The sequence below is a fragment of the Chrysochloris asiatica genome, unplaced genomic scaffold (genome assembly GCF_000296735.1).
Source record: "Chrysochloris asiatica unplaced genomic scaffold, ChrAsi1.0 scaffold00142, whole genome shotgun sequence".
In the NCBI taxonomy this organism is placed as follows: domain Eukaryota; kingdom Metazoa; phylum Chordata; class Mammalia; order Afrosoricida; family Chrysochloridae; genus Chrysochloris; species Chrysochloris asiatica.
The window spans coordinates 517957-532062 of NW_006408660.1; the positions used below are offsets into that span (position 1 = coordinate 517957).

At 45.3% G+C, this 14106-nt stretch overlaps 1 protein-coding gene across 1 annotated transcript in view; it reads left to right on the top strand.

Annotated features, from left to right (window-relative positions):
* The first annotated feature begins 3618 nt into the window (after positions 1–3618).
* WSCD2 (WSC domain containing 2) overlaps positions 3619–14106 on the top strand; it is a 66637-nt gene continuing 56149 nt past the window's right edge. The window contains exon 1 of the mRNA XM_006870425.1: positions 3619–4066. Coding sequence (XP_006870487.1) covers positions 3688–4066 — 379 coding nt within the window. The 5' untranslated portion in view covers positions 3619–3687. The remainder of the gene's footprint in view (positions 4067–14106) is intronic.

Below are 14106 nucleotides of genomic sequence, written 5' to 3' on the forward strand. Positions count from 1 at the left end.
ACATGCTCTTTTCTGGGCAGCACCTTAAGTTTTTGTTAGACTTGCAGGGATGTAAGACCAGTGTAGCTGCCTGGTTAGGGGTATGACCCTAGAGATTGAGTCTGTATGGGTATTAAGAGACGATGGAGGTGGGACTGGGGCTTTAGGGGCTGTCTCTGAATTCCCAAATGATGTCCAGACCATCGGGGAAAGGGCAGTAATTAAGAGCTGTGGTTTGGGATTTGGACAGTTCTAGGTTCAAATCCCAACTCTGCCACTTACCAGCTGTGTGGCTCGAGAGCCTCCTGTGTAAAGTGGGGAGATTATTACTGCACACAGGACTGTTGGGAAAATGTCATCGATGCATAGGGATTGACACAAGGCTGGACACATAGTTGTTGTTGTTGCTGTTGTTAAGTGCTGTGGAGTTGGTTCCAACTCCTAGCAACCCTGTATAGCGCTTCTAAGAAGTGTAGTTAGCAGTCCAGTGCTTAACCTACAGTGCCATGCCAGCTTTGTGACTCCAGATCTTAATCTTTCTGATCCTCATTCTCCTCTTAAAAATAGATACAAATAAAAAGATCCCCCTCATAGAGTTGTTATATGAATATTGAATAAAAAAGCACGTGTGTGATTAAAACTCTGTCTACCACATAATAAGGAGTCCTGGTGTGGCACTGTGGGCTAATGTGCCAGACTTCAAAGCCATTTGAACTGCAAGGTTGGTAGTTCAAGCTCACCAGCTGCTCCTTAGAAACTCTATACAGGGTCGCTATGGGTCGGAATTGACTCGACGGCACTTAACAACAACAACAACCACATAATAAAGGCTCTGTCAACATTAGCTGTTAATAACAATTGCTGTTCTACATATTGTTTATACATCTTCTGTCGGGTTGATCACTATATAGGATAGTGATCATTTTTTAAGTTTCTGTCTCCACCAGTAGACATCAGATTCTCAGAATTATTTGCTTCTGCACCCCAAGTACACCCACAGTAGGCATCCAGTATATCTTTTAAATGCAGGCAGGGACCTTTTCTGTAAGTAGATGAATGGCTTGATGAATTGATAGACTGTTGCAGTTTGGATGGATGGATAGATGATGCATGAATAATAGATAAATGACTTAGTGGATGCATGGGTAAATAGACTGGTGAATGGATTAAGAAATGATGGAGGGATGACTGGATGGATGGATGGATTCACTCTAAATGGATTTTTGTCTGTTTTGTTCACTTGTCTGTTCCAAGTGTGTAGAACGGTGATTGGTGCATAGTAGGATCTCACTACTTAGTTGCTGAGCAAATGGCATATGTAGGTTGGGCTGTCTTTACTGAACCACCTATGAAGCTGACTGGATTAGATCGTATGTATGGGCTAAACTTGGGGCTAAACTTGTCTTGGAGCCCCCTGCTGGTATTAATAGGGAACAACACGGGCCACGTAGTGTTTTCCTCCTAGTTTCTAATTTACATTCTATTTTCTTCCCAGTGGATGGTCCTGAACATGAGTCATAAAGCAGGGTCCTCAGCCTTCTGTGCTCATTTCCGTCACCCAAGAGCATCTTATTTCACCTCTAGGTTACACCTTCAATAAGAGATTCTGGTTGAAGAGGCAGGAACCTTCATGTTTAACCAGCTGCCTAGGGGATTACTAAGCAGGGGTTCTTCCTGCCATGTGAGAGGCCCTCTTGGAGAAGGTGAGCCTTTATGGACATTTAGGGGCAGTGGAGGTAAGGATTGCCACTTTGGGAGGTGTCTTTGAATCCCCAGATGATGTCCAGACCACATGGGAAAAGGATAAAATCCCCAAGGTCACGGTTAAGAGCTATGATTTGGGATTTGGACAACCAGGGGTTCCGCTCCCAATACTACCTCTTAACAGCTGTGTTCCTTGACTTCCCTCGTTTTTTAAAGGAAATACTTACCTCTGACGGGAATGTTGGGAAATTTTGATGTGGAGGTCTGGATACAAGTCTAGGTACACAGTAGATAATAAATAACGAATAAGCGACTATGTTGATAAATAATCGTTTCCTTCCTTTGCCTTTTCTTCATAGAATAGAAGAAAGAGACTGTCTATTGATCTCCCCCACTAGACAGCAGCCTCAGGAAGGGACATCCTTCACAACTGTTTTCCAGTGCCTAGCACAGCACCTGATACATAGAAGGGGCTCACGTAATATTGTTGAGAAAATGAATGAATTTGACCGGGTTCAGATTCAACCAGGTACAGAAGATATTTCAGCAAAGACATATGGTTGTTAGTGGCCCTTGAATTTGTTTCAACTCAGGGTTGTTGTTAAGTGCCATTAAGTTGGTTCTGTATAGGGTTTCTGAGGCTGTAAATCTTCACAGGAACAGAAAGCCACATCTTTCTCCCATGGAGCAGCTGGTAGGTTTGAACCACCAACCTTGTGATTTGCAGTCCAGTGCTTCTCCTACAGTGCGACCGTGCTTCTCTTACCATGTACCAGAAGGAAATGCTGCCCCATCCTGGGCAGTCCTCACGATCATTGATGTTTCTGAATATTGTTGCAGCTGTTGAGTCGAACCATCATTGAGGGTTTCCCTTCTCTTTGAATACCTCTGTTAGTCATTTTGGCACACTGTGATGGCCTGCATGTTGCTACGATGCCCAAAGCCAAGTCACCAATATATCAAATACCAACAGCATCACCCATGGCAAACAGGTTTAATAGATCTTCCAGACTAGGAGAGACTAGGAATAAAGGCCTGGTGACCTACGTCTGAAAATCAGTCATTGAAAACCTTAGAGATACCAATTGCTAGGAAAAAAAAAAAAAAAAAGCTTGGTAATGTAGAGGGTCCACAAGCACCTAGGAAGTGCTTTTTGACTCAGGGTAACTCACGAATCATTACCCATCTGACAAATGTATAAGCAATACAGGGAAATGTATCCTACCAGTCCATAAGAACCTGTACCTGTCTAAGATTAAGCTTTTTTGAAGAGTAGGGCCCAGTAGCATTAAAGTACTGCTCCCCCTCTTCCCCAAGTCCCAGTTTGGTTTAATAGAAAAGACAGTACAGTGTTCTCTGGAAGCCTTAGGGCCAGGGCTCCTCAGAGCCTATTCCTAATGTGCTCTGGGCTTTGTTTTCTGCCCTAGAGGACAGTGGGATTGTGTGCCTCATAATGAGGCATTTCATATCTGTATCTGTGCTGTTTTATAGGTGGCAGCCCTGAGACCCTAGACCTGAAAGAATGCAATCCTTCCAGCTTCTGCTTCCAGTAGGTGGACAAGTGGACCTGGGCCCCCAGCTGGGAATGAGGCCAGAAACAGAGCCACAGTGAAGTTATACAACACCCACAAGCCCTAGGAGCCGAGGCAAGAAGGGGATTGTAGCTGCTGGTGAGCCTTGGATTCCCAGCCCAACTGCAGTGTTCAAAGCTCTTTAGAACGTCTTTGAAGTGAAGAACAAGATGTAGGAACACAACACGGGACCCACTCTGGGGTGTCCCAAGCCTCGAAACCCCTTTCTTGACCCCAAGAAGGGGTGGGGGTGGATCGTCTCTTTCTCTGGGTCTCAGCGGCCCCCTCTGGTTCTGACAGATCACTTTTGCAGAGGGGATAAGACTGCAGATCCCAGGGGTGCCATCCCTAAGGGAAGCTGGGGAAACAGAGCCCCCTCTAGCAGTCCCCAGCCCCAGTCACGCCCAGCGAGCCAGTCCGGAATGTTTCCGCCATGGCCAAGCTCTGGTTCAAATTCCAGCGGTACTTCCGCCGGAAACCTGTGCGCTTCTTTACCTTCCTGGCGCTCTACCTGACAGCGGGCAGCGTGGTCTTTCTGCACTCGGGCTTCGTGAGCCAGCCCGCGGTGTCTCAGAACCAGGCCATCCCAGCTGTAGGGTCCCCAGTCGATGGTGCAGAGCTGCCCTTCTTGGGCGACATGCATCTGGGCAGGGGCTTCCGGGACACGGCTGACGCCTCGAGCATCACCCGAAGGTATGGACCCTGGTTCAAAGGCAAAGACGGAAATGAGAGAGCCAAGCTGGGCGACTACGGTGGAGCCTGGAGTCGAGCCCTCAAGGGGAGGGTCGTCAGGGAGAAGGAGGAGGAGCGAGGTAAGTGGGGTGAGCCTCTGGGGGTGGAGGCAACAGTAATTACGTCATATGATAAAAGCGCCCAGGTAGTGCAGTGGTTCAGTACTGGGCTGCTAACCTGGCCCGTGAGTGAAAGACATGGCAGTCTGCTTCAGTAAACTTTCTACTGTCCTATTGGGTCACTGAAGGAGCTCGGGTACCATAGTGGGTTATGCGGAGGGCTGCTAACTGCGAGGTTAGCAGTTCGAATCCAGAAGCTACTCTGCAGAAGAAAGATGAGGCTTTCAACACCCCTAAAGATTTACAGCTTTGGAAACCCTACACAGGGTCACTGTGAGTGGGAACCTACTGGACAGCATGATGCACCAACAACAGCATAGTGTTGTAAGGGCCCCGGTGGTGCTATAGGACAAGTACTGGACTAAGGTGGAGGGTCAGAGAATAGGAGGAAGACCCCCAACAAGATGGACTGGCAAAGTGGCAGCATCAATGGGCTCAAGTGTGGCAACAGTTGTGACATTGGCCCAGGACTGGGCAGTGTTTCATTCTGTTGTGTATAGGGTCTCTATGAGTCGGTACCGTCTCGATGGCACCTAACAACAACATGAACCACAAGGTAGGCAGTTTAAACCCACCAGCTGCTTCTCATTCACTATGAGTCAGAACCAACTGTGTAGTTTAGGATAGAATAAAATAGTATACTATCTATCTTGGAAGAATGCTGCTTAGAAGCCAGGATGGATAGACTTTGTCTCTTACACTTCAGACATGTTATCAGGAGGGACCAGTCCCTGGAGAAGGATATCATGCTTGGTAAAATGGAGGGCCATAGAAAAAGAGGAAGGCCCACAATAAGATGGATTGACACAGTGGCAGCAGTAATGCACTCAAATATAACAATTGTGAGGCTGGGGCAGGACCAGGCAATGTTTCCTTCTGTTGTGCAGAGGGGTTGCTATGAGTCAGAACCAGCTTGACAGCACCCAACATTAATAACATAGTGTTATAATGTTATGGTTGTTGTTGTTATGTGCCGTGGAATCGGTTCTGACTCATAGCAACCCTGCATAGGGTTTCCAAGACTCAATCTTTACGGGAGCAGAAAGCCTCATCTTTCTCCTGCAGAACAGCTGGTAGTTTCGAACTGCTGACCGTGAGATTAGCAGCTCAATTCGTAACCACTGCTCTACCAGAGTTCCTTGGTGGTGGTGGTTATGTGCCGTGGAGTCGGAACCAACTCATAGCGACCCTGCACAGGGTTTCCAAGGCTATAAATCTTTATGGGTGCAGAAACCCTCGTCTTTCTCCCGTGGAACAGCTGGTAGTTTCGAACTGCTGACCTTGCAGTTCGCAGCCCAATTCGTAACCGCTATGCTACCAGAGTTCCTTGGTGATGTGATGTGATGTGATGTGATGTGATGTGATGTGATGTGATGTGATGTGATGTGATGTGAAATGATGTGATATGATGTTGTTGTTAAGAGCCTCAGAAACCCTATACAGGATCACCGTGATTCAGAACCGACTTGATGGCATTTAACTGCAGTTGTTTTTTTTAAGTGTTGTCAAGTCGGTTTTGACTCATGGTGACTCTGTATAGGGTTTCTGAGGCTTCAAATATTTGTGGGAACAGAAAGCCTCAATCTAACTCTGCTGACTTTGTAATTCACAGTCCAGTGCTATCCTACAGAGACCCTGCCCAGAGCCCTTTCCCAGAGCACATGGTTGTTGTTAAGTTCTGTAGAGTCAGTACTGACTCATAGTGACCCTGTAGAGAGTTTCCAAGGAACAACTGCTGACCTTGTGGCTAGCAGTCCAGGGTTTATTTTACAGCACCACACTAGAACAGAGCACATTAGGAACTATATTATATAATATGGTATAGTGTATAATGTTGTTGTTAAGTGCCATCGAGTCGATTCCAACCCATAGCAACCCTGCATAGGGTTTCTGAGGAGCAGCTGGTGAGCTTGAACTGCTGACCTTGCAATTCAAATGGCTTTGCAGTCTGGTGCATTAACCCACAGTGCCACACCAGGACTCCTATCGTGTATAGTGTTGTTGTTGTTGTCAAGTGCCGTCAAGTCGATTCCGACCCATAGCAACCCTGTATAGAGTTTCCGAGGAGCAGCTGGTGAGCTTGAACTGCTGACCTTGCAGTTCAAATGGCTTTGCAGTCTGGCACATTAACTCACAGCGCCACACCAGGACTCATAGTGTAGGATAGAATAATATACTATAGACTAGCGTAGAATGGAATGGACTAGAATAGAATAGAAGTCTGAGTGGTACATGTGGTTTGCAATCAGCTGCTAACCAAAAGGTTGGCATGTTGAACCCATCCAGAGGCTATGCCATAGAGAGGCTTGGTGAACTGCTTCTGTAAAGATGACAGCCAGGAAAAACTCATGGGGCGGTTCTGCTCTGCAACACTTGGGGCTACCATGAGTTGGGAGCTGACACTACCGCAGTTAACAACACAGTATGCTGTTGTTGTTGGTGGTAAGTTCCATCAAGTCAGATCTGACTCATAGTAACGCTGCCTTGGAGCAGCTGGTGGGTTTGAACCACCGACTTGCGGTTAGCAGTCTAGTACATATCTACAGCTTCTCCAAGAACTCCCAACAACATAATGTGTTATTGTTAAGTGCCATCGAGTTGGCTCCAACTCACAGTGACTTGGTATCGGGTTTTTGAGGGGTGACTGGTAGGTTTGAACCACCACCTTTGCTATCTAGTGCTTATCCTACAGCACCACATCAGGACTCCCAGGATAGACAGTTTAAAAGCAAAATCAAAACCAAACCCTACCTTCGTGTGGATTCTGACACATAGTGACACTGTGCAGGATTTCCAAGACAATAAATTTTTACAGGAACAGACACCCTCATTTTTTCTCATGGAGCAGAGTAGCTTGTGGATTTGAACCACTGACCTTGCAGTTAGCAGTCCAATGCCTAACCCACAGTGCCACCAGAGCTCCTTATAAATAGTATAGTACAGTCCATGGTGGTGGTTGGTGGTTGTGTGCCATCAAGTCAGTCTCGACTCACAGTGACCCTTTTGAGGGTTGCTGTAAATCTTGATGGGAGCAGAAAGTCTCATCTTTTTCCTTCAGAGTAGGAATAGATTCAAACTGCTGACCTTGTGGTTAGCAGCCCAGCTCATAATCCATTATACTACTCTGGTAGCGTAGTGGTTACGAATCGGGCTGCGAACCTTAAGCTCAGCGGTTCGAAACTACCAGCCGCTCCACGGGAGAAAGATGAGGCTTTCTACTCCCGTAAGGATTTACACCCTCGGAAGCCCTGTACAGGGTCGCTATGGGTCGGAACCGACTCGAAGGCACTTAACAACAACAACAACAACAGGACTCCTTATAATACAGTATGTTGTTGGTAAGTGCCATTGAGTCCATTCCAACTCCTCATGACCCTGTCTAGGATTTCTGAGGAGCAGCTGGCGAGTTTGAGCCTTCAACCCTGAGGTTCAAACTGACCTTGCAGTCCAGTGCATTATCCTGCATAATATGAAGGAGCCCTGGTGATGCAGTGGCTAAGTGCTTGGCTGTTAACCAAAGCATAAGTCATTTTGCCCAGCCAGCCACTGGTGATCTGCTTCAGTAATGATTTTAGCTTGGGTAACCCTATTAGGTAGTTCTACTCTATCATAGGGAGTCCTGGTGTGGCGCTGGGGGTTAATGTGCCAGACTGCAAAGCCATTTGAACTGCAAGGTCAGCAGTTCAAGCTCACCAGCTGCTTCTTGGAATCTCTGTACAGGGTTGCTATGGGTCGGAACCGACTCGACAGCACTACACAGCAACAACAACTCTATCACAAAGGGTCACAATGAGTCAGAATTGACATGACAGCACACACCAAATGCAGAATAATATACAGAATAGAATGGAGTGCTGGTGTGGCGTTGTGGGTTAATGTGCTGGACTACAAGGTCAGTTTGAACCACAAGGTATGAGGTTCAAACTCACCAGCCACTCCTTGATAACCCTATACAGGGTTGCTATGAGTCAGAACCAATGTGACGGCACTTAACAACAACAACGTACAGAATAAAATAGAATATAGATCAGTTATCAGTTTTTCAGAGGAACCTGCTGTCATACAACACCAGATATGTAGTAGTTTTTAGTACTACCCCTGTTTCACAGATGAAACCATTAAAGCTCAGAGAAATTAAGTAACTTGCCTAAGGTCACACAGCTTTTAAACACCCAGGTTGGGATTTGAACCCCAGGTCTGTCAAAGTTCCAAGTCTTAGTCTCCCCACAGCCTCTTTTTTGTTTTTTTGTTCCACATGAAAATAAAAACAGCTAGCATTGTTTGAGCTCTGAAATGTGTCTGTGGGTTCCAAGCACTTTACATGGATTGAATTGTTTACTTAGCACAACTATATGTGGTAAACATTTAATATTCTCATTTTAAAAATGAGAAAAAAATATACCCTGGGTATATTTTCTTAGCTTTTCACAGTCCAGCGGAACCTCTCTTTGTGGGTACGGTACTTCATTTGATTTTCAGTACACTTCATGTACTTGAACAAAGAATGTGATCCTATGTCCAGTTAACAGATGTGGAAACTGAGGCATGAAGGGGTGAAAACACCAGCCCAAGGCTACACAGCTGATAAGTGCTGGAGTTCAAATGCAAATCTCTCTGGAATGAATGCTCGTACTCGACTTTCTCCACAACTATCCTGCTAATGTGTACCTATCTGATGAGCAGCATGCTGGAGAAGACCTCGCTACCCCTGCTGTTCATGGGATTAATATGAAGGGACGTTTCAGGAAGCCTGGACAGATGATTTGAAGAACAAACTGCCCAATCAAAGCAGAAGGGAAACCTCACTTGCTTCTGTGTTTCCTTCCACATGTCACACTCATTGTGGTTCAATTCATGGACAACCCTTAGCTCACCATGGAGGGGAGTGGAATTAATGGAGAGGGGCTCACTGTGGAGAGCACATCCCAGCCTCACCTGGCTCAGGAGCCATTTAGAGGATCCTACCTTCTTACCTCAAGAATTTTCTGTTATTCTTCCTCATCAAGAACCCAATGTTCATCGATGAACCTGAGACCCGAAGAACTAGCTACTATTATTGACCATTCTGAAAGGAATCGCAAGAGAAGATTCTGGATAGAGTGGAAGACATATGGAACAAAACTCAAATTCATGAAAAAAGATCAGACTTCCTGGTCAGATAGAGACTAGTAGGACCCCCAAGACTATGGCCCTTAGATACCCTTCAGGTCTGGAACTGAACTCACCCCCATGGTTCAACTTTTGGGGAACAGTAATGTCAGGGAGACAGCACTCCTTAGAATTATCAACCATACGAGGTCAAAAGGGCAGCATTTAGAGGCTAAAACTCAGAAGGCAGGAATGGATAGAATGAAGGACGAATGGAAATGGTAAACACAAGGAGATGAGAAGAGTGTTGCTACATTATAGAAACTGCTATCATTGTCACGAAACAAAATGGGTATGAATTGTTGAGCAGAGAACCAATTTGCTCTGTAAACTTTCATGCAATTCACAATAAAAGGTTAAAAACAACAACAACAACAACAAAAAAAAAAAACCCAGTGTTTGTAGGGAGATGAAGGAGAAGGTGGGAGGTAGCAGAACAGAGTAGGGGTCTTGAATTCTTATTCAAGCTCCATCCCCCCATCTTTGTGGTCCAGAGAAATGGTTTCACCTTCTCCAGCCTCAGTTGTGTCATTTGCAAAGTGGGGGCAATGAGCCCCCCTTCTAGTGAGTTCAGTGAGGTAACACCTAGGACAATGCTTGGCACAGAGTAGGTTCTTGGGGGTGTTTGGGTCTTGTAGGCACCGGTGGCCTAGAAGTACTGTTGGGAAAATCATCTCTCTATCCACCTTTCTATTCCTCAACCCCATCTCAGCCCAGCTCTTCAGACTCCACAATCCTTCACATTTAGGATTTATTTCCCGTCACATTTAGAACAAATTACAAACTTCCAACCATGACCAGGCTCTTCAACGTCATCTTAATACCCTGTCCCTCCTCTGGCTGTTGATTGAGCACAACAAGCCCTTTCCCACCTCAGGGTCATTGCCTAGGTACCCTCCTCTGTTGGAGATGCTCTACCCTCACATCTTTGTATGGCTACCTTCCTCCCTTCTGTCAGGTCTCAGGTCAAACTTCACCTTCCCCTGGAGGCTTTCGAACTGTCATAACTGCTGTAATCAGAGCATCAAAAAGCTCTGTGTCTACTCATTTGCTTCCAAGTTGATGATTTGCCTCCCCCGCTAGATTTCCAACCCACAAGAACAGAGATGTTGCCTGTTTTGTTTACCTCTGTTTCATCAGTACCTGTGACAAAGGTGCTAATAGCTTCTTGTTGAATAGATGGACAACTGGATGAATAATGACGGAATGACCGTCTTTCAGCTTGAGGTGCCTCCACGCGGGTAGTTCCCTGCTTTTCCAGGTCAGCTTAGCTCAACTCCAGGAAATTGCCCCTGGCCCCTTCTGTTGTTGTAATTGTTCTGTGTTGTAGTTGTCATTGTGTGCCATGAAATTGGTGTCAGCTCATAGTGACCCTGTATGAGTCTGGGTGCCCTAATAGAATGTAAATCCCTTGTTCCACACAACAACAGCCCTCATTTGTGGTGAGAATTAACTATTGCTGCCCCTAGTAATAATTATTTTTGACATTTCTAGAGCACCTCCTTTATGCCAGCTATTGCTTTCCATGTGTCTTATGAATAAGGGAATGTGTGATCAATTCTTATCATGTCTCCTGACACTTAACGATAGGTCACTTCATGTTTGCTGTTATTATTAATTGTCGTTGGATGCCATCGAACCCATCCGAACTCTCACAGGACAGCGTAGAACTGCCTCAAAGGGTTTCCAAGGTTGTCTGTGGTGCTTACTTATGGTAAATATTGGACCGCAAGGTTGATTTGAACTTCAAGTTGGCAGTTCAAACCCATCAGCTGCTCCTCAGAAACCCTATACAGGGTTGCTACGAGTAGGAATCGACTCAATGGCACTTAACAACAACAACCTTTACAGAGAAGCCACAGAGTGGTTGGTGGGTTCCAACTGCCAATCTTTTAGTTAGCAGTCAAGTATTTAACCACTGTGCCTCAGGTCCCATGTGCTCTCCTCACTTAGTGATATGGTTAGGTTCCAAAGATCGGGCTGTTATGCAAAAATAGGCGTTTTGTGACAATAGACGATGTCCACATCAAATTACAAAACAAAAGATGACGACAACATTACAGAACTGTCAAACAACTGAGAAGCATGGTCCAGCCAAGTTGGCACAATGCATAGCCTTAACCACCACAGTCAGCGCTACACTCACCTACCACCTCACTGTTTGTTACTGCCAGATGTGTATTATTAACATGCAAAATCAAAAGATCGTATTTTGTTTTGTTTCGTTTTTTTAACCTGTTGTTGGAAATGCAAAATATTAGATGATGAAATAGTAAGTAGGAGTAGGTGTGATGATTTAAAACTCAGTTGCAGGTGCGTTGACTCTGTACGTCCAAGTAGAACTGTGCTCTGTAGAGTTTTCAATGACTTATTTTGGGAAGTAGAAAGGCCAGGCCTTTCTTCAAGATGCTTCTGGGTAGACTCAAAGCTCCAATCTTTTAGTTAACAGCCAAGCATGTTAATCATTTGCACCAACCCAGGACTTCTAGTAATAAAAATTGTCATTAAGTGCCATGGAGGTAATTCCAACTCATAGCAACCCTATATATTGTTTTTAAGGAGCAGCTGGTAGGTTTGAACCACTGACCTTGCAATCCTTTATCCAGCAGCTCCATACCAGAACTCCTTAGTAATAATAAATGTTGCGATTGTTGTTTAAGTGTTTCTGAGGCTTTAAATACTTTCAGGAGCAGAAAGCTCTCATCTTTTTTCCCATGGAGTGACTGATGGGCTTGAACCACCAACCCTGTGGTTCACAGTCCAGTTCTTATCCTATTGAACCACCATGTTCCCTAGTAATAATAATAGCTAAATTTATTGAATTTCCATTATGTCATGCTATAAGTGCTTCATTATCCCATTTAATTATCACACAACTGAGTAAGGTAGGGGCTGTTGTTATACTATTTCCCAATAAAACATGCTGAGAAGTCACTTGGCCCCGTTTACGGAGACTTAAACCCACATCTGCTTCCTTCCATCCAAAGTGTGTGAACTTGCTCCTTTTCCATGCTGCTCCCTGCCCTGGGAAATCTTGTGTATTTTCTAAAATGTAAAGAAAGAGGAAAGAGCAAATAACAAAGAAGTTCTGAGTCCAGAGCTGTCAGCAGGCAGCCTTTGGAATCAGATGACATTATTAAGAAAACACAAGCCCAGCCTGTCCTTGATTAACTTATTCAGAGTTCAGAGAGAAAAGACAACATATTAGATTAGTGCTAATAAAAGCGAGACGCAGGTCTGACCTGACACTGAACGCATTTGATTTTCTTTGAAGCTGGTGAAGGTTCTGCTTAATGCTGTGATGTGGGAGACTTGAGTTGTAAAAAGTTCAGGGCCCATCACTGGCTGAGGAAGGGGAGGGGAGGAAACTGTGCCCAGGTTAAGCTGTGGCTGGACAGGAAGTGTGGTCCCAGCACCAGCAAGTCACCTTACTTTACAATAGGCCTGTGAAAGCTTGTGCATTGGGCAGTCAGATCAGGGTTCAAATCCCAGATCTGCAACTTGAGCAGGTCACTTAACCTTACTGAGCCCATTTACTCATGGGGATAGAAAGTATTTAAGTCAGATGCCTATAGTGATATGAGATGATTTAAGATTAATTAATTACATGCTCTCTAAGGACCCCAGGTGTGGTGCTGTAGGCTCAGAAGTGGGCTTTGAACTACAAGGTCAGCAGCTCAAACCCACCACCTGTTCCTTGGAAACCCTACACAGCATCGCTATGACAGCACTTGACAACAACAACGAAGTGCCAGGCACTGTTCCATCTGTTGTGTCACATGACCTTCATAGAAATCCATTGAGGTAGATACAGTTGTAAACACCATCTTGTTGCTGGGTGCCATGGAGAACTTACATCAACCACACATAACAGAGTAGAGCTGTTGTCACCTAAGGATTTCTCGGCTGCAAACTTTATCGAAACAGATCACCAGCTCTTTCTTCTGTGGAGCCAGGTGTAGGTTTGAAGTTACAACTCTTTCGTTAGCTGTCAATCACCACCAGGGCTTCTGAACTGCATCTTACAGGAAACGGAACCGAGGCACAGAGAGGTTAAGTAACTTGCCCAAAATTATCCAGCTGCAGGGAGGGCTATTTAAGTTTCACATCTGAACCTTATCAACTCCATTATGCTCCTTCTCAGTACACAGTCTGGCATGCAGTAGCCACTTAATACTTGCCAGCTATTGTTGTCAACTCCTAATTTTGCTGGAGAAAACGGAGGCTCAGAAAGGGAATCCTGCCTTGCTGAAGGTGATATAGCTAATCCGGGCGGAGTCAGGATCCAAATCTGAAAAGCCAAACTTGGAAAGTTTGATTTGAAAGCCTGTGCCGTCCTCCCCAGATTACAGGGTGCATTGGCCAGGCTGAGGAGTGTGGGTTGGACATGATAGGGGATGTGGGGGACTTAGCCTGTAGTTCAGAAGGTACAGCAGGGTCACCTCCCCACCCCCAGTCTCCTGCAGCAGGAGATGTAATCACTGCTGTGTCAGAAGCTGTGTCTCCACACTCTCAGGCTCACGTCACGGATGGATTATTGCGTTCCATTTCACAGATGAGGAAGTGGAGGCTCAGAGAAGTTAGAATGTATTAGAAAAAAAGGATGAACATTTAAATGACCCAGCCTCCAACTGCATCACAATGTTGGTTTATTACCTTTTAGTTCTTTTCCTTTTCTGAGCATCATATGGTTTATATATACAGGATTGTATCCTGCTTTCTTCTGTTGTTCTTGTTAGGTGCCATGGAGTTGGTTCCAGCTCATACCTACCCTGTGCACAACAGGTCAGTGATATTTGGATTATGGCTGATAGATCATGTGAACTTGACCATCAGTGTTTCAATCTAGTGGT